At 36.9% G+C, this 27,514-nt stretch overlaps 1 protein-coding gene across 3 annotated transcripts in view; it reads left to right on the top strand.

Annotated features, from left to right (window-relative positions):
* The window catches only part of UPF2 (UPF2 regulator of nonsense mediated mRNA decay), a gene marked incomplete at its 3' end in the record, with an annotated part of 108,857 nt that overhangs the window by 65,857 nt on the left and 15,486 nt on the right, over nucleotides 1-27,514 (top strand). For all 3 annotated transcript variants that reach the window (XM_082740828.1, XM_082740829.1, XM_082740830.1), the window contains exons 11-19: nucleotides 767-883; nucleotides 2,992-3,177; nucleotides 5,476-5,679; nucleotides 6,376-6,651; nucleotides 8,793-8,976; nucleotides 14,709-14,848; nucleotides 17,683-17,787; nucleotides 18,092-18,190; nucleotides 24,557-24,724. In XM_082740828.1, coding sequence (XP_082596954.1) covers nucleotides 767-883; nucleotides 2,992-3,177; nucleotides 5,476-5,679; nucleotides 6,376-6,651; nucleotides 8,793-8,976; nucleotides 14,709-14,848; nucleotides 17,683-17,787; nucleotides 18,092-18,190; nucleotides 24,557-24,724 — 1,479 coding nt within the window. The remainder of the gene's footprint in view (nucleotides 1-766; nucleotides 884-2,991; nucleotides 3,178-5,475; nucleotides 5,680-6,375; nucleotides 6,652-8,792; nucleotides 8,977-14,708; nucleotides 14,849-17,682; nucleotides 17,788-18,091; nucleotides 18,191-24,556; nucleotides 24,725-27,514) is intronic.

Here is a 27,514-nt window from a genome sequence, read left to right as displayed (position 1 = left end):
TATACATTTCTTTGACCTAGAAATTCCATTTCTATTTGTTTGCTTTAAGGAAATAATAAATGTACAAATTTATCTACAAGGACGTTTGTCCCACAGTTGTTTAAGTAGCAAGAAATCGTAAACAATTTCAATATCCAGTAAGTAAGAATTACTTAGGTTTTAGTGTAGTTCATATTATGCAGTAATATGCCTCTTTTAAATCATGCCATAGAAGGATAAATAAGGACACAGCAAAATAGTCGTACTAGCTAAAAAACACCAAGTTATTAAATACTGTGATATGTTTGAATCTGTTTTGGTTTAGAAAATGTGCATAGAGAAAGATTAGGAGGATAAATACTGAAATGCTATGGTAATGTGTTACATTTCTAAATTTCATACAGTGCGCCTGTTTTGGTCAGAATTTTACAAGGGAATGTCCCATAAACCAAAAACCACAAAGTGATTTAGAAAATGTTAGTTGTGTTGTGTATGTCACAGGTGTTTAAATAAATAGCATCTAATAGTCATTATATACAAAAGGCTTTGATACTAGTTTTCGTGTAATTATCTGAATGAAAAGACATTAAGTATATTGAAGATTTTATATAAAATTTTTGTGACTGAACACAAGATACTCATCAGTGAATCTTGTTAAGCCAAAGTAGACTAGCTTTTGTTTTTCACACTTGACATTTCTGAAGTTGTTATACACATAGATCTGTATTTTCTTTAACAGGATTGAAGTGTTGTCTTTTGTGTTTTCTCACCATCATTGTTGTTACAGATGCTTCTATCAGACTTTTCCCATCACCATATTGAAATGGCATGTACTCTACTAGAAACCTGTGGAAGATTTCTTTTCAGATCACCAGAATCACACCTGAGGACCAGTGTACTTTTGGTAAGGGCTTGAGGATCCTAGCAAGAGCTTGAGGTTCTTGATTTACTTCAGGGGTTAGAAATACTGACCAGTGCCTATGTTCATGGTCTGCTATATAAAAAGAAACATTTCTGCCTAAACTAGAACCTCCCATATTTATGTGCTGTGGCCATTCCAGGAGAGTTGTAGGAATTTTCCTCACTTGTCTGCCAGTGAATTCACTGTATGGTAAAGGAGGATTAAGTTCAACCCTAAATACCTTTTGATAAATGATGCAAATGAGCAAGTACTGGTGATACTGTTGTGTTAGAGCTGTTTTTTATGGATGTTCTTGAATGTTTAAAGAAGCTGTTGTGGGATGCCTGGGTGGCTCAGTTGGTTAAGCAGCTGCCTTCGGCTCAGGTCATGATCCCAGCGCCCTGGGATCGAGTCCCACATCAGGCTCCTTGCTCCGCAGGGAGCCTGCTTCTCCCTCTGACTCTGCCTTCCACTCTGTCTGCCTGTGCTCGCGCTCACTCGCTCTCTCTCTGACAAATAATAAATAAAATCTTTAAAAAAAAAAAAAATAAATAAAAAAAATAAAGAAGCTGTTGTTTGGGGCGCCTGGGTGGCTCAGTGGGTTAAGCCTCTGCCTTCAGCTCAGGTCATGATCTCAGGGTCCTGGGATCGAGCCCCGCATCGGGCTCTCTGCTCAGCAGGGAGCCTGCCTCCCCCTCTCTCTCTGCTTCCCTCTCTGCCTACTTGTGATTTCTGTCTGTCAAATAAATAAATTAAAAAAAAAAAACCTGTAAGAAGCTGTTGTTTATGTGCCATAAGCATATATATTGTAAGCTTAAAAATATAAAATTTAATTTAAAAATTAAAAACTATAAGCTTGAAAAATTAACTTGGGGTAGAAGCTATTTTTTAAGCTACTTAGGATGCTGAAATGGCGATCAAGTTTATTAAGCAATTAAGTTCTTGTGCTTATGGATAATATCCATGCATTCCCTTGCAGACTCGGGAGGATGGGAAGTGTGATGGCAGAGGGAATATTGATGTTAGTGTTAAAAAGAGCTCAGGTTTAGGAATTCCTGGGCATAGACTGTCGTTACATTAGTGTTACTGTTACAGAAGTCTTGATTATATAATTTTCATTAGATAATTTAGTTTTTTTAAAATCCAGTTGTGAGCTTGAATACTCTCTGCCAATAATATTTAATATGAAGAAACAGAATTTATTTCTAATAAACAAAAATATTAATCTGGAGGCCATCAAATGGAATTGATTTCCAAATTTTCTGTAGGCTTGTATCACATTAGTGACTTAAACGTCATTCCAAGTTCAAATTTTTTTTTTTTTTTTAAAGATTTTATTTATTTAGTTGACAGACCAGAGATTACAAGCGGGCAGAGAGGCAGGCAGAGAGAGAGGAGGAAGCAGGCTCCCTGCTGAGCAGAGAGCCCAATGCGGGGCTCGATCTCAGGACTCTGAGATCATGACCCGAGCTGAAGGCAGCGGCTCAACCCACTGAGCCACCCAGGCACCCCCCAAGTTCAAATTTTTATCCTAACAAGGAAAAAGCTCTTGTTCTTTTGACTCAGGCTCTTAAGGTTAAAAGAGACTGTATATGTAAAAATGTGATAGAGCTAGCTTTTAAGGTCTTGTATTTATTTACAATATTTGAATCCTCTATTTTTGCTAGGAAAAACATTTACTAGTCATGGTGGTATGGGTGATACTGGATTGGCTCAGTGGATCTTTTCCCCTCTTACAGCAAAAGCAACAAGCTTTTATCACTGGTTGACTAGATGTCTGTTTGAATCAACACCTCTTGGGTTGATACTCAGAGCTGTGGACAAGTTAATAAACCTGGGGTGCTTTTAGTTTTCTTGTTCGTAGAGCTGTGTCAGAGCCTAAGGACTAACACCAAGTAGTCTTGGACTAATTTGTTCTAAAAACATGATTTTGGTATATTGGTGTGCTAATACATTCTTAGAAATACCTAGTGATTCTGATTTTTTGTCTTTGGTTTTTTTTTTTTTTCTTTTTTAGTCCTTTATCCTGAAGTCCTATCACTGAGAATAGAAATTTGGTTAGGAATAAAGATTAGAATGAAAGTATTTTGATTTAGACATTTTTATTTTAGGAGCAAATGATGAGAAAGAAACAAGCAATGCACCTCGATGCAAGATATGTTACAATGGTGGAGAATGCATATTACTACTGCAACCCACCTCCAGCTGAAAAAACAGTGAAAAAGAAACGTCCTCCTCTCCAGGAGTATGTCCGGAAACTTTTGTACAAGGATCTCTCCAAAGTTACCACTGAGAAGGTAAATCCTGTTGAAATCATAAAGTAATAGTCAATTTGATATTTGTAGTAATGCTAAGATGATATAATACTCAACAGAATTAATTATTTTTCATTCTAGTGATTGTAGTATTAAGAACAGTGCAGTTGGCTTGTAGCCTGTGTACTAAAATGTTTCGGTTCAGGACATATATTTCAATTTCTCCAGATCAGCTTGTTTATAAATTGCTTCAGTGTTCGACAAAGTACCGGTAAGGAATGTAAGCAGCTTGCATTATTCATATTCTGTAACTGGAGAAATTGAAGTAGAGCTGTTAAAGTTTCAGCGGTGGAGTTTAGGAGAGTTAAGATTAGATCATAGGGGCGCCTGGGTGGCTCAGTGGGTTAAGCCGCTGCCTTCGGCTCAGGTCATGATCTCAGGGTCCTGGGATCGAGCCCCGCATCGGGCTCTCCGCTCAGCGGGGAGCCTGCTTCCTCCTCTCTCTCTCTGCCTGCCTCTCTGCCTGCTTGTGATCTCTCTGTCAAATAAATGAATAAAATCTTTAAAAAAAAAAGAAAAAAAAAGATTAGATCACAAGTTGAATTGTGACTTCTTCTATACAAGTCATCCTAAAGTGAAATTCATATGATGAACATAAGATACAGGACACATGTTTTGTTTTCCTTTTGTGACTCTTGTTACATTTGAATTAATTAACTAATTAATTAATTACTTCTGAAGTGATTACTCTAATTTTACTTTTGGTACTGTTTATATTTGACATTACTACTTTGTCTCTGATACTATATAATGAATTTGACTTTTAATATTCTGCTTCAGTATAGGGGATCCTAATCTTGAGTGGGCTTTAGTAGGTCCCTGGCCCCCTGAAATTTCATAATTTTGGTCATTTTCCAGAAAAGGTTAAGAAATGCTGACCTGTTTTCATAATTATTGCAGTTACCTTGTTAGAAACTTCACTTTCAAGTAGGATATGTTGAACAGAACATTTCATGGTTAACTCTTGAAATTGAAACAACACATTGTATAGAACCTTTTTCCTCTTTAGGAAAAAAAAAAGGTGAAACAGATAAGCTGTTGTACAGAGAAAACCTGTGGGAGAAGAAAAGGTGTGCAGTAATACATGCATTATACACGGGTAATGAGCAATGATCATGTGACTTTGGAAATTGGACTCAACTTTCAGAGAATCACAGATAGTAGTTGTTTCAAACAACAAGCAATTTGAAAGCTATTTTAGAATTAGCTGTAAGTTTAAAAATATAGGTTGCTCTTTGGTTGAGACAACATTAGTATTTCCACTGAAGCTGATTTGAGAACATATTAAGTGCTTGAAAGATGGATGGTGGCTACAGTGCCTGAATGGCTCAGTTGGTTAAGCATCTGCCTTCAGCTCAGGTCATGATTCCAGGGTTCTGGGATCAAGTTCCACGTTGTGCTCCCTGCTCAGTGGGGAGTCTGCTTCTCTTTCTCCCTCTGCCTCTCCCTGCTGCTGCTTCTCTTTCTCTCTCTCTCAAATAAATAAATAAAATCTTAAAAAAAAAAAAAAGATGGGTGGTGGCTATAGAGATGAAAAGAGTGCTTTGCAATCTGCTAAGAGTATCCTTTTTTTAACTTTTTTTTTGTTTTTCAGAATAAAAATGGGAGGAACTTGATTATAGGTAGAGCTCTGCTCACCATCTCATTACCAGTAGAGTTTTTGAAATAGTAATGGCTGACTTTTCTGTCATACTTATAACGAGTCAGACAGTTCTATGTGCCTCACATAATTTAACTTTGTCTAATCCTTAACAATAGACTGTGGAGTAAGTGCTGTTACTATCCCTCTTTAGACTTGAGGAAACAGGATGCTGTATAATGTTAGTTTTGTATAATGTTGTATCCTCCATATCAAGTGATCTTTTAACCCACTGATCTTGGATTTATTTATTTACTAGAAATTTTTGATTTACAAAAAGTACCTGAGATTATTTACATTAGTGATATGCAAAAGAAAATATTATTTTTTGTAAACCTTGGGTATGTGTTTGTAGTGACTGGTATTATGGGTATATACTATTAGCCTGATTGAAGATCTGGAAACTCTAGGAAATTTAGGGGCATCATAAAGAGATGTAGGGCAAGCGTGAATAAATTTTGCCAGTAATTAAAAGTATTTGACTTTTCCTGTCTCTAAAGCTAAGAAGCTGGTAGAGGATCTCTAAAGTATTTTTTATTTCAAAAGTTAAATGACTGCAGAATCAAAATATTTATATTATTGGGTATATTAGAGTATTATGTACTTATCTTAGTAATTGAAACAAAATTCTCTCCGTGTAGGTTTTGAGACAGATGCGAAAGTTGCCCTGGCAGGACCAAGAAGTGAAAGACTATGTTATTTGTTGTATGATAAATATCTGGAATGTGAAATATAATAGTATTCATTGTGTAGCCAACCTCTTAGCAGGCCTGGTCCTCTACCAAGAAGATGTTGGAATCCATGTTGTGGACGGAGTTTTAGAAGATATTCGATTAGGAATGGAGGTAATAAGGACTTTCCTTGAAGTCATCAAATTGGAGTTTGTGGAGAATGTAAACAACTTTTAAATCCAATTATTAAAAAGAGTAATTTGGAAACCTTTCTTTCCCTTGTGATGTCAATTTAGTGTTTCTTTAAAATTAGTGTGGTCTCAGATTTCCTAGTCATCCTTCAGGCTAGTGCTGGAGAGTTTTTTGCTTCTTTTTCTCAAGTTCAGTTAGGCTTATTTTGGAAGAGTATGATAGATTTTAATTATTTCTAGGGCACTAGAACTCAGGCTATAGGAATCTATAAATCTCTTAATTAGGTGAATTGGTAATCTGTTGGTAAGAATTTCTATATACTGTTTCCTCTTACTGTTGGCTCGTCATTTCCTTAATTCATGGATTACAGAAAAATAAGTTATGGGGGGACTGATAGGGAGAATTACATCTTGACTGTATCATCAACTTAGTTAATGATAATACTAAATTTAAATATTTAACTTGTTCTTTTTAGTAAAACATTTTAAAGATAGCCATTTCTTAAAAAGGATATGCAGAAGTGATCACTTAACTAGAAAATAAGGAAAGGACCCGTTTTTTTCCCTTCTGTTTAGTGTTCTTTCAGTAATTGGTATTATCAAGTGACAGAGGAGAATTTTACCTCTTGTCAACACATTACTGCTCTTTAATGGAAATCTGTGTTTTTTTTCCCTTTAGGTTAACCAGCCTAAATTTAATCAGAGACGTATCAGCAGTGCCAAGTTCTTAGGGGAACTTTATAATTATCGAATGGTGGAATCAGCTGTCATTTTTAGAACTCTTTATTCTTTTACTTCATTTGGTGTTAACCCAGATGGCTCTCCAAGTTCGCTAGATCCTCCTGAACACCTTTTCAGAATTAGACTAGTGTGCACTATTTTGGATACCTGTGGCCAGTACTTTGACAGAGGTTCCAGTAAACGAAAACTTGATTGCTTCCTTGTATACTTTCAGGTATGTAAACTAAATATTCAGTTTGGCATCATTTAATGAGTTGGTTGTGTTACAGAAATATTAGAGAAGAAACACAGCATTCATATATCACATATAAGATGTGTTCATCATTAGATTAGATTTTTTTTTCTTCCTGCAAGGATGTTTTAGAGATTAAACATATATGATGAAAAGAATTCTACTATATAAACATACTATTTGCATTGTTGCTTTTATGATTAACAATGATCATTGGGGAACTATTTTGGTATGGTTTATAAATTTGGTATGATTTATGGATTATTGTTTTAGTATGATAATTTATGACTTTATATGTCTGATAACATTTTCAACTCATCTGTGTTCTGATTTTACATTAAAATTCTTGTTTCTAAATGATTTCATTTTTTTCTATCGTTTTTGGGAAAATATGCTCTTCTCAACACAGGAAAAAGTATTTGTTCATTCATGGTAAATTCTTGGGTTGTGCTTCTCTCTCTATCTTAATATCAGTTAATTATATAAACTTAAAATTTAGACTATAATATAAATTAAATTCAGAAACAAGTATGGAGACAGTTCTACAACTTTTATAAGGTTGGTGTTCCAAAAGTTAACTTAGATTTAGGTTTAACTGCTCACTATTGAATTTTCCAGGTGTTACTAAAATAAAATACCAAAGGCACCATTCAGTTATATATGATCATTCTAATGTATATAATCTCTTGTTAGTATTTTCTTCACTTATTTTGTTGAAGAAAATACATTTAAAATTACGACTTTTGAAGTATTAGAAATATATCCACATAGTGGCTGCTGTTAAATGAGGGCAAATGCTCTGGGGGAAGAGCAGATAACTTTATTCTGTCACCGTACCTATGCAGTAGAGGACAACTTGTTACTCGCTTGTTTTCTGACTTGATAAGAAGAAAATGGGGAGGGAAATTCTACAGATTTGAGAGTCAGATTGCCTGTAATATGCAAGGACTATCATACATTGGAGACTGTATCGAAACCAAAAGTTTGTGGCAAAATGTCACTTGTAACTCTCAGCATCAAAAGTAAACTCTCTTTCAGAAGAGTGTCCTTATTTGCATTCACTCTGAAATCCCAGACTGAGAGAAAAAAGCCACTCAGAACTATCCAGGAGCAGAAGGAGACAAAAGTAGTTTTTGAGTAACAAGCAGAAATGTGTAGCAGGATATATACCTAGGGAGTTGGGAGTAAGGAGTGAGTAAGGCCTGGGGGATGAGGGCAGTGTGTTCTAGGTCAGAAAATGTACATGTACAGTTAAGTATGGGAAGGCCAGATGGAAAGGACCTTCGCAGTGGTGCTTCTAAACTTTAATGTATATATGTGCCACCTGGAGATACTGTTAAAATGCAGATTGTGATTCATTTGGTCTAGGGTGGGGGCCCAAGAGTTGGCATTTCTGACAAGGTCCCAGTTGAAGTCCACATGTCAGTAGCAAGGACCTAGAACAAATTGGAGAGGAGAAAGCACCCAGAAGGATACCCTTTTATATATAAACAAATTCTTGGGTTGTGCTTTTTAGTTAAATTTACAGATAACAAAGTAGAAAATAGAATGAAGGAATCAGGCTAGGAGAAGCGAGGGAAGATCTCTGAACAGCACCATGTATGACACAGTAGCTGTCCAATAAATGCTTGTGGATTAATGGTTTTTATATATTTCAAAAACTGTATCTTCAGATACTTTTTTTTTGTATCTTCCGATACTTTAATTGACTTGCTTAAAAATCAAAGCAAGTAGCATAGAGAAAATACTAAAAACGTATCAAAACTATGGTTTGAATTTGGTTTTATTGTTTTGTAAAATAAATATTTAAACCCTGTTTGGGGTTTGGGAGTGGGATTTCTGTTTCAGTACCTAGAAATTTATTTGATATTTTATTTTATGATTTTTCCTTGTGTTTAAAAAGGATTTTTGACAGTTGTAATAAAAAAAAAAAATTAAAATCACCAAATGGCTTAGAAAGTGGATTAGGGTTATTACTGTTGACCATTAAAAATGGTAGGTGTTTTGTATAACTCTTTAGCTTAGTTATTTTAACTAGGTAATATCACAATATAGATTATTATTTTAAAATATTTTTGTTCTTTAATTTCCTATAGCTAAACTTATTTTTCATTTGTTATCAGCGTTATGTTTGGTGGAAGAAAAGTTTGGAGGTTTGGACAAAAGACCATCCATTTCCTATTGACATAGATTACATGATCAGTGATACACTGGAACTGCTAAGACCAAAGATCAAACTCTGTAACTCTCTGGAAGAATCCATCAGGCAGGTACACGACTTGGAACGAGAATTCTTAATCAAACTAGGTAAGCAGTTAATTACAGAGAGAAAACGAAGATGATGTTTGGCAGATTGTTTCTAGAATTTGCTTTATAGTGTTGTCAGTGTTTGCTTTTGTATACTTTGTGTTTTCACTGTTGAGTGTTGTATAATAGTGTAGGCAAGACCTGGGTGACATACTTCTTGATTTCATTAAATAATCCCAATTTGGAGGAGAATAGTCATGTAAGGAAGGGATAGTGATGGAAAAACACTTCCTGTCAGCCTCTCTTAATTAGTGGAATTTTTACTGCTAATAGAAAACACCTTTGATGAAAGCATTTCTTACGTATACAGTATATATTTTAAACAAGCATTATCTTCTAACATAGTGCAGGCAGACACTGTAGGGGGAGTATCAGAAGTTTTGGAACGACCTTGTGGAATTTCAGACCTTACTTGGGAGAGTAATCTCTATTTCTTAGGACTAGAGAAAATGTGAGAACTATGCGCTATAGGACGATTGATCTGTTTACTTTCTCAACATTCTTCTGAGACTGTTCTTGAAGAAGAGTTAGCTCTTGAACAGCTCCCACAAGGGACTAGGAGCTGACTAACTTTATCAGTAGAGATAACTGGAATGAGATGCAGCCTTACCAAATAGTTCTTAGCATGTTAGCATGTTTTATTGTAGCCATTTCAGAGTGACACGTTTTTAGGCTTTAAGCTAATGTTTTATTTCCTGCCAGCACTTGGTATCCATATGTCTGTCATTAGGGGATCCTTAAGCTTCACCATTTATGCTAACTGCATAAATTTACTATGTTGCATACCTAAAGTACTTCCTTTCATGGGAGAAGTATTTGTGACTTTTTTCCTCTAAAACTATTTTTTTCATATTATATCCAGCATTTTAATTTCTTTCTCCAAGGGTCCATCCTCTGGAGAATATGATTGCTGTTATCTATTTGAGCAGTATTTTTTTTTTTTTTAAAGATTTTATTTATTTATTTGACAGAGAGAGATCACAAGTAGGCAGAGAGGCAGGCAGAGAGAGAGAGAGGAGGAAGCAGGCTCCCTGCTGAGCAGAGAGCCCGATGCGGGCGGGACTCGATCCCAGGACCCTGAGATCATGACCTGAGCCGAAGGCAGCGGCTTAACCCACTGAGCCACCCAGGCGCCCCTATTTGAGCAGTATTTTTAAAGATGCTACTGATTGTACAGCTGTTCACTTATCTACCACTCCACCCAGAAGGGCATATGTGATTCCTTTGTTCTTTGAACTTTGTCCCCAGTTAACTACCCTTTTTTCCCTTTTTAGATTTCCAGTTGTATAAAATGATCATTTCAGGCAGAGTACTCACTTCTCTTGATTATTTCATTTACTTCAAATGCTTTTAAAGAATTTTTTATTTTAAAGATTTTATTTATTTATTTGAGAGAGAGCACGAGAAGGTGGGGGAGGGCCAAAGGAGAGGGAGAAGCAAAGTTTCTGCTGAGCAGAGCCCAACACAGGGCTCAGTCCCAGGACCCTGAGATTATGACCTGAGATTAAGGGCAGAGGCTTAACAGACCGAGCCACCCAGGCGCCCCTACTTCAGATGCTTTAATATAGTTAAGTCTTAGCCTTGTTTCCCAAAAACGTGTACAGATGGTACATTCTGTGTAGTGGGCATCGGGTAATACTAGTTTGACACCTGGTTTAGTAGCAGCAAAGAGTATGGTATACTTTATCTTTTTTATAGAGCAAAGGGTTAAGTTAAAGGACCTCAGGCTTCTTTTGAGGGGTCTGTTCTTGTTTAGAATATGGGAAGGAAAATACAGGCCACCATTTGTGGATCAAACTCTAAAGATGATGGCTACTAGAATCAGTATACTCTCAAGTTGTCCCATTTTCCTCCTGTTTTAGAATCTAAGTATCAGGAAGAAGATGTACAGGAACAGTTTATATTACTCTATTTCCGTATCTTGCCTTTGGTAGTTTTTTTTGTTTGTTTTCAAGCACTTTGTAAATTCATTATTATTTTAACTTGGTAATAGCCCAGTGTTAAAGAGCTACAACGATCCTTTTTCTTTTGAAAGTCATGTTTATATTATTCAAAGTAGAACTTGTTTGGAGCACCTGGGTGGCTCCATCATTTAAATGGCTGACTCCATTTTGGCTCAGGTCATACTCTCAGGGTTGTGGGATTATGCCTCACATCAGGCTCTGCACTCAGTACAGAGTCTGCTTGAGGATTCCCTTTTTCTCCCTCTGCCCCTCCACTCACTTTCTCTTTCTCTAAAATAAATAAATACATCTTAAAAAAAAAAAAAGTAGTACTTGTTTGTGGCAAAAAATGAAAAAAATACCAAGAAAACAAAAATCATGCTCCATACACAAGAATAATCACGTGTTGACATTTTTTGGTATATGTTTTCGTCCTTTAAAATTTTTTTCGTGTTTGCAGTTTTTTTTTTTTTTTTTTTAAAGATTCTACTTATTTGTCAGAGACAGAGGGAGAGAGAGCGAGCGAGCACAGGCAGACAGAGAGGCAGGCAGAGGCAGAGGGAGAAGCAGTCTCCCTGCCAAGCAAGGAGCCCGATGCGGGACTCGATCCCAGGACCCTGGGATCATGACCTGAGCAAAAGGCAGCTGCTTAACCAACTGAGCCACCCAGGCGTCCCTCGTGTTTGCAGTTTTATAACTAGATTTTTTTCTACCTAATATATTATGAAATTTCTTCCTGATATGAAATATTTTTCTAATTCTTAATTGGCTGTATTCCTTTGTATGAATATGCCATAATTTATTTAAACCTATTGCTTGGCACTTAGGTTATTTCCAGTTTTACATTACTATAAATAACATTTTTCTGTGATATTTATGTGTATCTTGGTGTTCTCAGTATAGACTTAGAATTACTGGCTAAAACATTCTCTATAAATTTAAGAACAAAACCAAAATGGTCATAGGCAATATAATTTAATCTTGTTTTGGAACTTCTAGATTGTATCATCATATAAGGAACAGAAATGAGGGAAATGGAAGTGAAAAAGAAAGAAGCCACATGAATAAATTATAAAGCCAACAGTGTATTTCACAAATTAGTAAAAAAAAATCAGTAGAACAGAACAAAAGGCCTAGAAGCACCCCCCAATTAAATAAAAAATAATTTATATATAATGAAATAGGAATATTAAAAATAGGATAAGGGCAGCAGGTCAGCATTTTGGAGGAAAATTGATACAGAGCCACAACCTATCAAACTGCAGATGGATTATGGAGTTAAAATATTTTTAGGGACACCTGGGTGGCTCAGTTAAGCATCTGCCTTTGACTCAGGTCATGGTCCTGGGATTGAGGTCCCGCTCCTTGCTTAGCAGGGAGCCTGCTTCTCCCTCTACGTGCTGTTCCCCCTGCTTGTGCTTGCTCTCTTCTCTTTCACTCTCTGACAAAATCTTTTTTTTTAAACTATTAATTTTTTAAAATAAATCTGATTATCAAATATTTAAAGAGGCATTAATTTTCTCAAATTTTAAAACAGTAGAAGAAAGCATATACATGGCAACAGATTGGGGTGTTTAAAGCTTTTATACAGTACAAAAATAAAATCAAAGTGAAAATAGTCTCCATGCCAGGTTAGTTTCACTTTACAAAAAGAGCAAAGGCAAATTGGTAATAGATAAATGAACATGATAGATAAATGAGCATGACATAATCACATGGTGGGAGGGCAATTGGTGTTTTTATTGAGTACTGTCTGATGCCAGAGTGACACAGGAAGGTAATGTTAGTTATATTTGACAAATCAAAACACTGGGTTAACCTGCCAAGCCAGAATTCAAAGACTGCTCTCTCTGACACATTAAGTTTGGGAGGAAATGCTTAACATCTCTCGTAAGCAGAAAAATAAAATTTAAAGCAGTCTGAATGGAAATATTATTACTCTCTTTTATGAGCAGGAGAACTGAGGCACCAAGAAGTATTTTATTGTTTGTATTTTGCTAACTCGATATCCTGTGGGTGTACATTTTTACTCCATTGTTTAAGATTGTGTTCTAGGGATCAACAGCTAGATAGTTATTATACTGTTTAGCAAATGCAAAATATATTTATAAATTGTTTTTTAAAATATCCTGCAATGCAGCTGAAAATGTGTTAGAAATAGTATGTATTTTCCTTACAAATTGAAAGTATGACTGTTAAAACAAAGCAACTTCTACATTATAGTTCTTCCCACTATGCATGTTTTAGGTGGATAGAAAAAAGGTATAAGGACAGCTCATGCTATGTGAGTTTACCAGCACTGTGATATTTTTTACCCTGAAAGTTTAGATTTACACAGTTGTGACTAAATTTTTTGGCTTTGATAGCTTAAATAACAGTCTAATATTCTGCTCTTAAAGTGCCTATATATAAATAAGTAAATAAATAAAATGTTTCTGTATAAAATCTGTATTTGTGTTTGAAAACTAATAAGTGACAGAAATTTTAAGTTAATGGATTCTCATTCTGAAGCAACAACTTCTTTTCTCAGTATTTTAAAATATTAAAACTTCAGTTACTTACCTTAATCACCTTGTACTTTCATGTTTTTGTTACTTCTTGGTTAATTTCTTAAACTTAAGACACTGGAATAATTTTTTACTCCTATTGGATAGGTTATTCAAATTCTTTGGACTTCAGTATTCCTCATAAAATGAAAGAGTTAAATCATTATATGATTGCTAAAGTTTCTTTCTGCTCTAATCATCTAAGAGTCTGAATAAATAATTATTTACTAAACACCTAGTATGTATTTATCAATATATGGCCTGTGATAAGTTTTGGATATATAAAACAATTCTTTGTCTTCAAGGGCCTTATAATCTGATATAACGGTTATGAAATCTTTAGGAAAAAAAAAATGTTGTAATGGTGTATCCTTAAATGTAAAGTGCTATGAGATATTCAAGTGCTTTAGGAGCAAGTAGGAAGAGTAATAGGTTGAGGTACTCATTGAATTTATGCAGAAAGTATAAAATTTAGACTGAACTTAGGGAATGTACAGGAAGGACTTGAAAGTGTACTTTGAAGGATATTCTCTATTGAGAAGAGTATCAGATGAGCAGGAGTCCAAGATGGTATGCTTTGTGACAAAGAGGCCCAGCTATCAGAGAAGGCTCAGGAGAGAGCAGCAGAAATTCAGATCAGATGAGGCATCTTGGAGTAGAGTGGTTTGGAATTCAGATGTTAATTAAGAATTGACTAGGCCTTGAGCTGTGGAAGCAAATTCAAGCTAGGGTTCTCTGAGGAGGAGAATGCCAATACTGAAGAAAAAAATTAAGCCCTTTGGTAATATAACTTTGCCTCCTTCCCTCAATCTTAATGTGTAGACATTCAAGTTGATAGCCAAATGATTTCTCTATGAAGGCAACTTAATTTTATATCTTTGATGTTGGAGGTATTCTAAAATGTCACATGATAAAACGTGTGGCTGAGGCTTCATCTTACATGGTTAAGGCTGCATTTTATATGCTGGTATGTTTTGTGTTCCTCTGAGATGGAGATAAACAAGCTGAAAGAAAAAAATATGTATGTGTTTATGCATATAGATATACATATATATAATGTGTTAATGCTTTTTTGTTGAAATGAAGGTCTCTGTAGTTTGTAAAATGTTTCTCAAATAATTTTAAATTGTATTCTTACTATTCTGAGAAAATGGCTGTTAAATTATCTCACTTAAAAAAGTGGTATAATATTGAAAATTTACTCCTTTTTATGTTTTTTATTCCACTTTCTCCTCATTTCAAGGCCTAGTAAATGACAAAGATTCAAAAGATTCCATGACAGAAGGAGAAAATCTTGAAGAGGATGAAGAAGAAGAAGAAGGAGGAGCTGAAACAGAAGAACAATCTGGAAATGAAAGTGAAGTAAATGAACCAGAAGAAGAGGTGATGACTTTTGTTTATAGGCAATAGGTACATCTGTACAAGAGTATCTTGATTATTTGAGCCAAAGTTTTCTTTAATTTGTAAAATAAGATCTCCTCCTTAGTTTTATTATAGGAACTAGTAATATATGTCTGTTATAAAACCCCTGGAATTAAGGTGGGGTTTTTTTGGTTTTTTTTTTTTTTTAAGTAAAAAAATTATAGTATCGACCAGAAGATCATAAGACATTTTTTTAATAGGAACATTTTTTTGGAGTAGATTTTGCACTAATTAGATAAACAGAATCTAATAAATTAAACATCCTTAGTAGGTCTGTCATTGAAAAGTGACTCATTTTCCTGTATTTCTCATCTGAAGAGTTGGGATGTATTTTTTCTTTTTAAAAAGTAAACTATAACTTTGAAAGTTGTATAATTTTTCACCATTGTTTACTTTTCCATTTGCAGTTGTAAATATCATACATGATACATGTGTGTTTGCTAAGTAGAAAAACACAGTGTTCAGTTGGCATTGCATGAGCCTTGTCTTCTTCTCAAGACCACCCTTTCCCATGGCTGCTCTCCAAGTATAGGGAAAACATTTTATTTTATTTTTTAAGAGATTTTATTTATTTGAGAGAGTGAGAGTATGAAAGGGAAGAAGGTCAGAGGGAGAAGCAGACTCCCTATGGAGCTGGGAGCCCCATGTGGGACTCCCATCCCTGGACTCCAGGACCACTGCCTGAGCCGAAGGCAGTAGATAACCAACTGAGCCCCCCAGATGCTCAGGGACAACATTTTAAAGAGAGAAAATAGGTTGATTCTTGAGAGCAGTGTGAGATATTCTACAACTTAAGCTGAGAAAGGGCTACAGTGTACTCTTCAGAAAAATTGTGCTCTTTTATTCTTCTTGGTCCTTGGCTCCATATGGCCTTTCAGAGTTATTCCTAGCACCAAATAGCCAGAATATTTCCTCCTGAATGTCAGCTGTGTAAATTAAAGATAACAGTAAAGGTGAAGTAAATGTTCTGCTAAAATTCTAATTTTCTGTAGTATAGCATTTATATAATTTAGCAGTAAGTGTAAGATTTAATTTATCATTATAGTAGTAATAGTATTTATATTACTATTTCTCATACCATGCTGTGAGGTAGGTGAGAAGATAAGGCACAGGTAGTTTAATATGCCCAAGATCTCACTAAGTGCTGAGCCAGTATTTGAATTCAGACAGTGTGACTTGTGCTCTGCTGCCCCTCCTGCTTTCCTTTGCCAGCTTTTGTGGTCCATTCACTTCCAGTGTGCACAGATTATTATGTATAATAGGCATTAGGATGTGGAATTCTTGATCAGCATTTCAGTTTCAAAAGGTAATCTATTTTATTTTGCCTGAGTAATGTAAAAATAAAGGGTAAGGAGGAAAAGTTTATGCGTTTAATTTAGTTTAGCTTAATTTTTGAATAGGAAATATTTTCTAAGTGTTAAGAAATGATTACTTTTTTCAAGCAAATTTAACATCTCTTGCAAATTTGATTTTGAATTACAGACTTATGTTTAAAAAAGTTAATACATTTTGGGGCACCTGGGTGGTTCATTCCGTTGAGTGTCTGCCTGTGGCCCAGGTCATGGTCTTAGGGTGCTGTGATCAAGCCCCACGTTGGTCTCCCTGCTCAGCAGAGAGCCTGCTTCTCCCTCTCCCTCTGCCCCTCCTCTGTCCCAGCTCATGCTCGCTCTCTCTCTCACTTCCTTTCTCTTCAAAAAAAAAAAAAAAAAAAAAAAAAGTTAATACATTTGAAAAAAGTAAATGCATTTCTTACATTCCCAGAATATTTCCATTTTAGAAGCGCTAAAAATCTCTGTCTGTATAGTAAATTATAATACAGTCTTTGGATTTTTGGAACTAAAATGTTGTTATGTATACTGAAAAGGTTGTGACACATTTAAATAATTCATTTTTTTCCCTAGGTGATATTTCTCATTCACATTATGTCTCAGCATAATGAGAAGAAGCTGGATTTAGTGTAGTCTTTTTTTTAAACTTACAGAACTGAGTGAGACTGAATTTTGTTGTTGGGAATGGAAGAATACACAGATATGGTGCAACTTTGTGCTTTTTTGTGTGTGTCCTTGTCCAGAATCACTCAGGTTATTTCCAGTCTTCTGTTTGAAAAGGAAATTTGGCTGATAGAAGAGGAGGTGGGGACATTGACAGGAGAGGATGGGAGGAGTGTGGGGATCAGAATGTCTATCTCCTCTGCTTAATAAGCAAGAGTGTCCTTGGGCAGGTCAATTAACTTACCCAAGCATTGTTTTTGTCCTGTATAAAAATGGGGACATGAAAGCTTATCCTGCCTTCTTCAGAATTTTATAAAGCAAACAGAATGAGGTATGTCTGCATACCTTCCAAGCCGAGGTGCTTTATACACTGTAGTGCTTTATAAATTTTGGTGTTCTTGATTTCAACTGCTAACCATGTTAAATTTGAACTACTTATTGACTTTCAGAGTTAGAATGGGTATTAAAGAACTACAGTGAGAAATTCAGTCTCAAAATAGTCAGGGAGGAGAAATATATAAAAGGTTCGGGAAGCTCATTCCTTCTGCAGTGCAAGGAAGAATTTCTACAAAGGATCTTTGTGTTACTAGGTCAGTGGAAGATCGTGAGATGGGTTTTCAGCTACTGGTGTGCATTAGTTTTCAGCTAATGCCAGCTGACTTTTCTCTGAGTTGTAGGCAGACTACATAAAAGGCTGGAACTTGAGAATAATGAACAATTATACAGAAATTTTTAAATCTTAAAGCATTTAAAATAGAGTTCCTTTTCAAAATGTTTTAATCTTCTAATGTTAAATAATTTCAGGAGGGTTCTGATAATGATGATGATGAAGGTGAGGAGGAAGAGGAAGAGAATACCGATTACCTTACAGACTCCAATAAAGAAAATGAAACTGATGAAGAAAATACTGTATGTATGGCTGAAAATTGGCTTTTGAAATCATGCCACATTCTCTTTATTATTTCAGTTTTAGCCACTCAAATTGTGTTTCTTGTGATTATTGAAAAATATTCCTTTGGAAAATCATTTTCAGTTTGTTTTCCTAAATACTTTACTACATTAACACTTTTTTTTTTAAACATGAAGTAATGTTACATACTTTACTCACTCATTCTCTGAGTTACGTTGAACCAACTTATCAATACAAAAGACTCTGCCATCCAAAACATGATCTTAAAATTTGTGGTCTGGTTTCTTATTTTGTTTTAATAAGGAGGTAATGATTAAGGGAGGTGGACTTAAGCATGTACCTTGTGTGGAAGATGAGGACTTCATTCAAGCTCTGGATAAAATGATGCTGGAAAATCTTCAGGTATGAATGGTTCCTCTACCCCAGAGTGTCTTCTTACTACAGAATAGTGCGGCACGTTCCGTTCTGGTTGACACAAGGATCTCGACATCTAAACAAACATTTGCCTGCGCGGCAGCTGCTTCCTCACGTATACAGCTTGCACTTGCCAGTGCTTCTTGCATCCCACATCCCAATTTGAACATTTTTTTGAGATACACTGGGGGAAATGTAGTAAATATTACACTTAGAGTAATTTCATCGTACCAGTCACTGCCTTTTCTCTCTGAAGTCCTCTCTCTGTTTCTGAGACCTCTTTACTTAGAGTTTGTTTGGGATTCAAACCTTGTCAAAGATAAATATTTGGGGAAATTTAATATACCAAATTCTTAAGTTTGATTTAAAATTTGAATAACTGTTTGTAAATATGTAGAGGAATATTGGTCATTTGGTGTTTGAAGAAATGTTTAACATATTCTTGACGTTAATACACTGGACTTATAAAAAGCTCCATTTCCCAGTAATTTAGATTAATTATGTTTTTCTATAATTAGAGGTCACATCCTGTGGACTGTTTCCTTCCACCCTCTTTATGGCTGTTGTTAAATCTGTTAGTGATTTGAGGAGAGTCCTTCTTCTGGAATAGGGTATGCGGGCCCCATGCTGTAGGCTCATTGGAAAACAGGGAGGGAGGAAGTGAAAATACTAGATACAGAAAATACTAGATACAGAGTCGTGCCCTAGAGGAGTTTTACTAGAAAGGGAGGAGAAATGGAGAGGTGACTAGAGGTAAAAGGGTTATTTTTGAGATGGAAGATTTTGTAGTCTTTCTGTGCTGAGGGAGTAATCCTTAGGGAAGAAATACTGGATTTTACTTTTGTGGATACTACCAAGTCCAAAAGCTCTGATAAAGTAAAAATTAGTGCTATAGGTTTTTAGTCCAGTTTGTTTCTTCCTATGTTGTTAAAGCTTCTTCATATATCTAGAAATATGAAGTCTTAAATTTATCTCATTTAGGAGCTCAAGTCATCAGATGATCATACTCTCCCTTTGAAGAGACAGATAATAAACAGTTTATTTCTTTTAAAAAAAAAAAAAGATTTTTATTTATTGATTTGAGAGAGAGAGATTGCACACAAGCAGGGGAGAGAGGTAGAGGGAGAAGCAGACTCTCCGCTGAATTGGGACCTGATGTGGGGCTCAATCCCAGGACCTGGAGATCATGACCTGAGCTAAAGGCAGATGCTACCCAGGCACTGCAACAATTTATTTCTTTAAAAACTTTTCCAGGGGCGCCTGGGTGGCTCAGTGGGTTAGGGCCTCTGAGGCCTTTGGCTCGGGTCATGATCTCAGGGTCCTGGGATTGCAGCCCGCATTGGGCTCTCTGCTCAGCAGGGAGTCTCCTTCCTCCTCTCTCTCTGCCTGCCTCTCTGCCTACTAGTGCTCTCTCTCTGTCAAATAAATAAGTAAAATCTTTAAAAAAAAAAAAAGCTTTTTCTGTCTTACATAACTTTCCTATCTTACATAAGTCAATAGCTATTTATTCTGTTGTTCATTTGTTTAAGTATTTATTGAGTATGTCTGTGTGCCTAGCACTATGCAGTGGGCATTTAGAAGGTAGTAAATAAAAACAGACCTAGTTCCTGCCCTCAGAGACTAAGTTTTATGTGGGAAGATACATGTTTTAAAAACTAAACAAATATATAATTTCAAATTGTGCCCAGTGCTAAGGAACTGAAAGAACAGAATGGCTTTTGTTGAGATAGGATAATCAAAGATCACGAATTTTAGACAAGACAGGCAGAAATGGAGCCATCCAGGTGAAAAATTGGGAGAATATGGGGACAATGTGTCAGAGGTCCTGAGGCAGAAGATGATGTGTAATGTTTGAAAAACTAAAAGGAAGCCAGTATTCCCAGAGTGTAGTTGGGTCTGTGGGGAGGGTGGCCTGGTATGTGAATGGATATTTATGATGGGTTTTCTTTGGATGGCACAGTCGTGTATGAACCATAGGTTCTTATGAAGGTTTAGGCTGGGATAAGAGGAAAAGCAAGGAGAGTGTCAGGAAGACTGATTAGAAGGCTGGTGATCCTGGTGACAGATGATCATCTGTCTAGAATAGTGGCAGGGCACAGGGAATGAAGTCTGGATTCAAAAGCTGTTTAGGAAGAAGAATGAACCAGATTTATTTGGCACTTGATTAGATAGCGGTGGGGTCAAGGAGTCCAGGATAGCACAGGCTTTTTAGCTTAGGCCACTGGCTAGTTATCTGTGGTTGGAAATAAGGAGAAAGTGAGCAAGAGTTCCATTTGGCTATGAAGTTTGAGAAGCCTGTGAAATGCCAAAATGGAATTGTCAGATATCAGAAGAGAAACATAAGTGGAGTAGTTGTTAGAGCATACTTAAAGATGGAGCAATAAATGAATCACCCACATATAAAGTTTGGAGAGGGGGGATGCTTGGGTGGCTGACAGTTCAGTGTCCAATTCTTGATCTCAGTTCAGGTCTTGATCTCAGGGTCATGAGTTTGAGCCCCACACTGGACTCCACATTGGGCATGGAATCTACTTTATTATTTATTTATTTATAAAGATTTTATTTATTTATTTGACACAGAGAGAGACACCACAAGTAGGCAGAGAGGCAGGCAGAATGGGGGGCAGGGAAGCAGGCTCCCTGCTGAACAGAGAGCCTGATGTGGAGCTCTATCCCAGGATTTTGGGATCATGACCTGAGCCTAAAGGAGAGGCTTTAACCCACTAAGCCACCCAGGCGCCCCTGGAACCTACTTAAAAAAAAAAAGGTTTGGAGAGAGAGGAAGAGGAGATTCCAGGTTGAGTCCTGAGGAGCCCCTAACATTTAGAAATAGAAAAGCTGATGGAGTCAAGATACAGTCTTTTGATAGGATCCAGTAATCATTGGTTATTGGGAGTTCATGAAGAAGCAAGCTAGAAGGATGGGAGGATGTGATCAGAGAGGAGGGAAGTTTGAATTTACGTTTATGCGTATGTGTTTAGCCTACTGGAGAAAATTTAATCCCAAATTAAGCGCTAATTTTCAAACACTGTCAAATACCCAAACCAAACAGCCACAGGGAGTTTTTTTTCTTTTGATAAAGTTGTCACAGGAAGACACAGTAGTGTAAAAGATACTGATTCTCCATGAATCAGGTCCTTAGATTTTGTGTAGTCATAATTCTGTCCCACTGGAAAGATTGGCAGGGGATGGGAATGATGGATTGGGGGAGGAGGTAGTTGGAGAAGAACAGGGAGATAGAGGCAGAATGAAATTAACAAAATTCTTTTTTAAAAAATAATATTTTATCTGGGGCGCCTGGGTGGCTCAGTGGGTTAAAAATATTTTATCTATTTAAGAGAAAGTTTTTTTTTTAAGATTTTATTTATTAGAAAGGGCTTGTTTTTAAGATTTAACAAAATTACTCTTAAATGTATCTATAAGAATAAAATAGCGAGGAAACTTCTGGAAAGTAGGGGAAGATACTCTATAAGAAAATAAAACATTTTAAAGACAAAATAATTGGCACAGCAGTAAATAGATTAATGAAATAAGAGAGTCTAAAATAGACCTAAAACATGGCAGCTTAGACTGTAAAGATAACATTGCAAATCAGTTGAGGGAAATGGATTATTCAGTGAATGGTCAATAAAAATAAAACTGAATTTCTATTTTATTTCCACAACAGAATTAATTGCAAATTTGTCAGGAATCTCAAAAAATGTTCAGACTATTGAGTACTGCATTAAGACTTCACATTTATTCTTCATACAGTGCTGTCAGATACTGTTAATATTGCCATGCCGCAGTTAAGGCCATAAGCCTTGTAAGTGGTGTAGTCTGTTCTCAGTCACCTTGCTATTTTGCTTTCCATCACAGAATGCCATAAGAAATGACAAACCGGGCTGGAGGTGGGGGAATGGTGGGGTGCGTGGCGGGTGTGTGTGTGTGTGCACGCGCATGTGTGTAATATAAATATGTGTGTGTGTGTGTGTGTGTGTATGGTCTATATAATGCAGGGTTAATAGCTGTACTATAGCAGCAGATCCTGCAAGCCAATGAGAAAAAAAAAAAAAAAAGAATGACCCAGGGTCTTTTTTTGATTGAAAAAATAAGTGAAACCATGCCAAAGCTCACGATAATCAAAAGATAAGCAAATTAAGGGTGCCTGGGTGGCTCAGTTGGTTAAGCATCTGCCTTCGGCTCAGGTCATGATCCCAGGGTCCTGCGGTTGAGCCCCACATCGGGCTCCCAGCCCAGCGGAGAGTCTGCTTCTCCCTCTCCACCTGCCTGTTGCCTCCTCTGCTTGTGCTCTCTCTCTCACAAATAAATAAATAAAATCTTAAAAAAAAAAAAAGATAATTAAATTAGGATGAGCCCTTTTTATCAGATCACCAGATACTAAGATTTAAAAAGTAATAATACCCATTGTGGTTAAGTGTTGGTAAACATCTGTATTTGGAATGTGTATATCAGTCCAGCCTTTTTAGAGAGAAATTTAGTAAACCTATCAAATGGGGATGCCACTTGATATAAAAATTTACCCTTACTAATTGTCTCTCAAATGCGTGAAGTTAAATATGCAACGATGTCATATTGTGATAGAACAAGAGTCTAGGAGCCCCTGGATGGCTCAGTCGGTTAAGTGGCTGCCTTTGGCTCGGGTCATGATCTCAGGGTTCTGGTATCAGGCCCTGTATCTGTAGGTTGAGCTTCCTGCTCAGCTGGGAGTGTGCTTCTCCTTCTCCCTCTTCCCCAGCTTGTGTGCATGCTTGCTTGCTCTCAAATAAATAAAATCTTTAAAGACAAAAAAAGAAAGGAAAACCTATCAGTACAGGACCAATTACATAAATACGGGCATAGCCATGTAATTAGCTCTATATATACTCAACTAGAAAGATGTCCATGGAATCAAAAAGAAGAAAAAGGCGTATAGAACAGTATGCACATTTGCACCTTGTAAATTTTTATGTTTGTATTAGCATTTTCAAGAAAAATCTGAAAGAACATGCCCCATTGATACTGGTTTTGGCACTTTGGAGCAGGTAGAGGTGGTCAGTCGAGGGAGAGGTTTGTATGGATGGACACATTAGCTGATTCATTTCTGTATTTAAATAATTTACAAAGAGAATATGTTAATTTTATAATTAGAAAATGGTTAATTTATAAATCAAGGGTGATCTAACCTGATCCTTTCAAGTTTTAAGTAAAAAGTCTTTGTAAATCTTACAAACCTGGGAGAACTTCAAATTCTAACAAAGTGGAACTTAGAAATAACAAAATTTTACACCTTATTACCATTTTATTTTATTTGAAATCTCTCGGAAATAAGGAGCCTATATCGAAAGATCATTTAAATTATAGTAAAGCAAATTCAAAACCTTCATGGCCTTTTCAGCAATCCCTGCTTAGCTTTGAAGAATCATGTTCAGTTCTTTCCTCATTTGTGCTCCTTTCACAAATACGGAAAATTGTGTGCCGGTTCCTAAATGCACCATGTTTCATGTATTTGCTTTGCACCTATTCTTCCCCTTCCTAAATTCCTTCCAAATCCCCCAGACTGCTCTGCTACCGTCTGCTTATAAGAAATCATATGAAGCCTTAAAGATATTTTCAAGTGTTCCATTTTTATTGTCTTCTATGAAATCTCAGCATCCACCCACTCCCAACTGAGCTTATATATAGCCACTCTACACCCAACACAGGTTATATATGACTTGAATGAATTGTAATTAATTGATTTCTCTCTCTTAACAAGTTATGAGCTCTCTGAGGATAGAGACTATATTTTTAGTATTAGTACCTCAAAGCCTAATGCACAGTAAGTCGTCAGTGAAGGTTTGTTTAAATAATTGGTTGATGAAACTGGTGTAAATGTTAAAAACTTGGATGTTAACAAACATAAAGCTAATCTGAACATTAATAGATTTCATTCATTCTTAAACATTAATTGAGCACCTGCTAGAGGACACCAGGAAAAGGGTGTCCCGTGCTGAACCCCACCAGTCTCGTAGAGGATTCTCACACAGGAGCAGGCACTTGTGACACATGGTAATTATGTAGGAAGATGTGTGCTTTGGCTGTGCATTTCAGGAGCAGGTAAAGTTAGGAGAACCTACAGCATTGTGTGTTTTGGCCTCAGGGGAGGCTACAGTGATAAACGGGAACTGGTCACAGAGGTCTGCCAAGCCGGCTGTAAGAGCAGGGGCACGGGAGGGGCCAACTCTGTTTCGGTTACCTTTCAGAAAGATTACTTTGGCTCTAGTGATTGGTGTGTTTTAGGAACTGTGGCACTGAATGAATTGTTCACAATTATATTTACATATATCCATGTGTACCTTGGAGTACTTATATTTTTTTATTTCTGTCTTTAAGCAACGAAGTGGAGAATCTGTTAAAGTGCACCAACTAGATGTTGCTATTCCCTTGCATCTCAAAAGCCAGCTGAGGAAGGGGCCTCCACTCGGTGGTGGGGAGGGAGAGGCAGAGTCTGCAGACACAATGCCGTTTGTCATGTTAACAAGAAAAGGCAATAAACAGCAGGTAAGAAACTGTCCTCTGTGCATTCACAATTGATTGTTAGTTACTGAGTTTAACTAATAACTGTTTTGTAGGTTCTAAGTTATCTTTTGCCTATGAGGGGAGAGTTGGAAACATTTAAAGTATTCAGAGGTAGAAATAATTTTATTTTAATATGTGTGGAAGACACATCTGACTTCTAGTGAATGGATATGTTTTAAAAGAAAGGACATTTATTTATTTATTTATTTAAGATTTTTATTTATTTGACAGAAATCACAAGTAGGCAGAGAGGCAGGCAGAGAGAGAGAGAGAGGAGTAAGCAGGCTCCCCGCTGAGCAGAGAGCCTGAGGCGGGACTCGATCCCAGGACCCTGAGATCATGACCTGAACCGAAGGCAGCGGCTTAACCCACTGAGCCACCCAGGCGCCCATAAAAGAAAGGACATTTAAATCTTAAATTCATATATATTTGTTAGAATATATAAATACTTTGACTTTCAGGAGAAAGGTTTCATAAGTAAGCTCGGTAGGAAAGGAGGATGATGACAGATACAGCTCAAGAAAATGTTCAGTTATTAAGATTTGTCTTGAAGGGGTGCCTGGGTGGTTCAGTGGGGTAAAGCCTCTGCCTTCAGCTCAGGTCATGATCCCAGCCAGGGTCCTTGGATGGAGCCCCTGCATCGGCTCTCTGCTCAGCAGGGAGCCTGCTTCCTCTTTCTCTGCCTGTCTCTCTGCCTACTTGTGATCTCTGTCAAATAAATAAATTAAATCTTAAAAAAAAAAAAAAGATTTCTCTTGAAAATCATTGTTTTCTGACCTCTAATCCTTCTCCATTCTCCTTATACTGCTTCCTCCTCCTTTCCATTATCTTATAGACAGTCCTCAGAATAATTTCCCTGACTGCTAAACTATTACTTAAGGGATTCGTACACAGATTCATTGTTCATCCGTCAAATATTTATTGGTTATTGAGCATTTGCTAGATGCCAAATACCAAGTACTGAGACTTTGGTGATCTATAAGATAAAATTCCTGCCCTTGTAAGTTCACATCCTGCCAAGGTTGATAGACAAATGTATTTGCAAAGAGTGCAGTGTGCTATGAAGAAAAAAAAGCTCAGCTCTCAGATACAACTCTAGGATATATCACCCATTACCAATTCTGTAAAAATTTTCTCACATTTTAACATTTCTGAAATCAAGTTGCCTCCTAGCATTGATTGTATCTTGTGATAATTGGCAGCATTTTTTCCTGTTTTAGTGGTGTGTAAAATAATGGAGCATCTTAAAATTAGGGAACATTATGTTCTATGAAATATGGTAGCTACCACAACTTACTATAGATAAGTCTATAATATAGACTTATAATTATGGACTCTGTAATAAGTCTGCTATAGATAAGTCTAATAACCTGGCTTCTGCATTCATTCAAACAGTCATGTAACAGGTAATTTGTTGTTCACTCTGTATGTACCAGGTACTGTCCCAGGTGCAGAATATACAGCAATCACCAGAGTCCCTCCTCTGGGCAGGAGGGGGTGGGGGCATGGGGCAGGGCTGTTGGGGGGGTTGAGGAGAGGGGAATTTTCATTCCAGTGCTGGGAGGCAGACAGTGAAGAAACGCACAAGGTGAGGTTGAGGGAAATCCCATGAAGGAAAATAAAGCAAGATAGAGGCTAGAGAGAGACAGGTGGGGAGAGGGGGAGGGAGCCTACTGTGCTGAAGTGGATGGTCTGCAAGATCTCTAATGAGATGTCATCTGTGATGGAAGGGATAGTCTATTCCCTCCTCACCAGTACAGCCATCAAGAGATGGTGCTCAAATTAATTTTTTATCTTTGCTTTTGTCGGGTAATCTTATGTACTCAGGGGATCAGAGTTGTCCAGTATTTTGCTGTACTGCAAGTAAATCTTCCAGTATACAAAACTTGAGATACAAAACTTGTACAATTAGAACCCTGGAAAGGAGGGCCAGAGAAGGCTTCACATCATGTTGTATGTCAGCAGTTAACTTTGGCTCAGACTCAGAGCACTGCTGTGTCTTCCAAACATTGCCTTCATAATTCTTTTCCAGTCATGGCCTTTCCTCCCTCCTGGCCTCTGGGGTTGTTGTGCATTTAGGGGAGCTCTGTCTTCACCCACCCTCAGGCCAGGTTTGAACTCTGGCAATTCCCCCCTACCCCATACTCTACTCAGTCCCTAGAAAAATAAGGGTTTTTTCTAATCAAGACCCTAAATTTGGTGTTGAATCAAGATCTTTGCAAAACTGCTCTCAGAGCACCTGAAACTGCTAGTTCATCATGGTTCCTAGGATTCTCAAAGCCCAGAGTTTCTGCTTTTCTTTCCTAGGGACTACTACGTTCTCTGAGGCTCACTATTCTATTTCAGTCATTACATTTTAGGTCTGCTTCATTCTCTGTTTTCTTTAAAAGCTCTTAGCTCCTCCCCTACCCCATACCAGATTTTCTGGGCCCAAAAGAGAGGGGTTTTTTTGTTTTTTGTTTTTGTTTTTACTGTGAAGGGCAGTACTTGGTGACTTCAGTTAGATGTGCCTTGGTTCCTATTCCAGTGCAGCTACTGAACATTTGTATTACTGGCATACTTCTTGAAACATTTTTCTTAATCTTTTTTTTTTAAGATTGATTTATTTGAGAGAGAGTATGAGCTGAGGGGTGGGGGCAGAGGGATAAGTAGACTCCCCATTGAGTGGGAGCCCTACTACATGGGGCTCGATCCCAGTATCCTGAGATCATGACCAGAGCTGAAGTCAGATGCCTAATCGACTGAGCCACCCAGGTGGCCCAATCCATTTTT

Source organism: Mustela nivalis (genome assembly GCF_964662115.1).
Source record: "Mustela nivalis genome assembly, chromosome: 7".
Classification (NCBI taxonomy): Eukaryota; Metazoa; Chordata; class Mammalia; order Carnivora; family Mustelidae; genus Mustela; species Mustela nivalis.
This window is presented reverse-complemented; position numbering and strand designations above follow the sequence as displayed.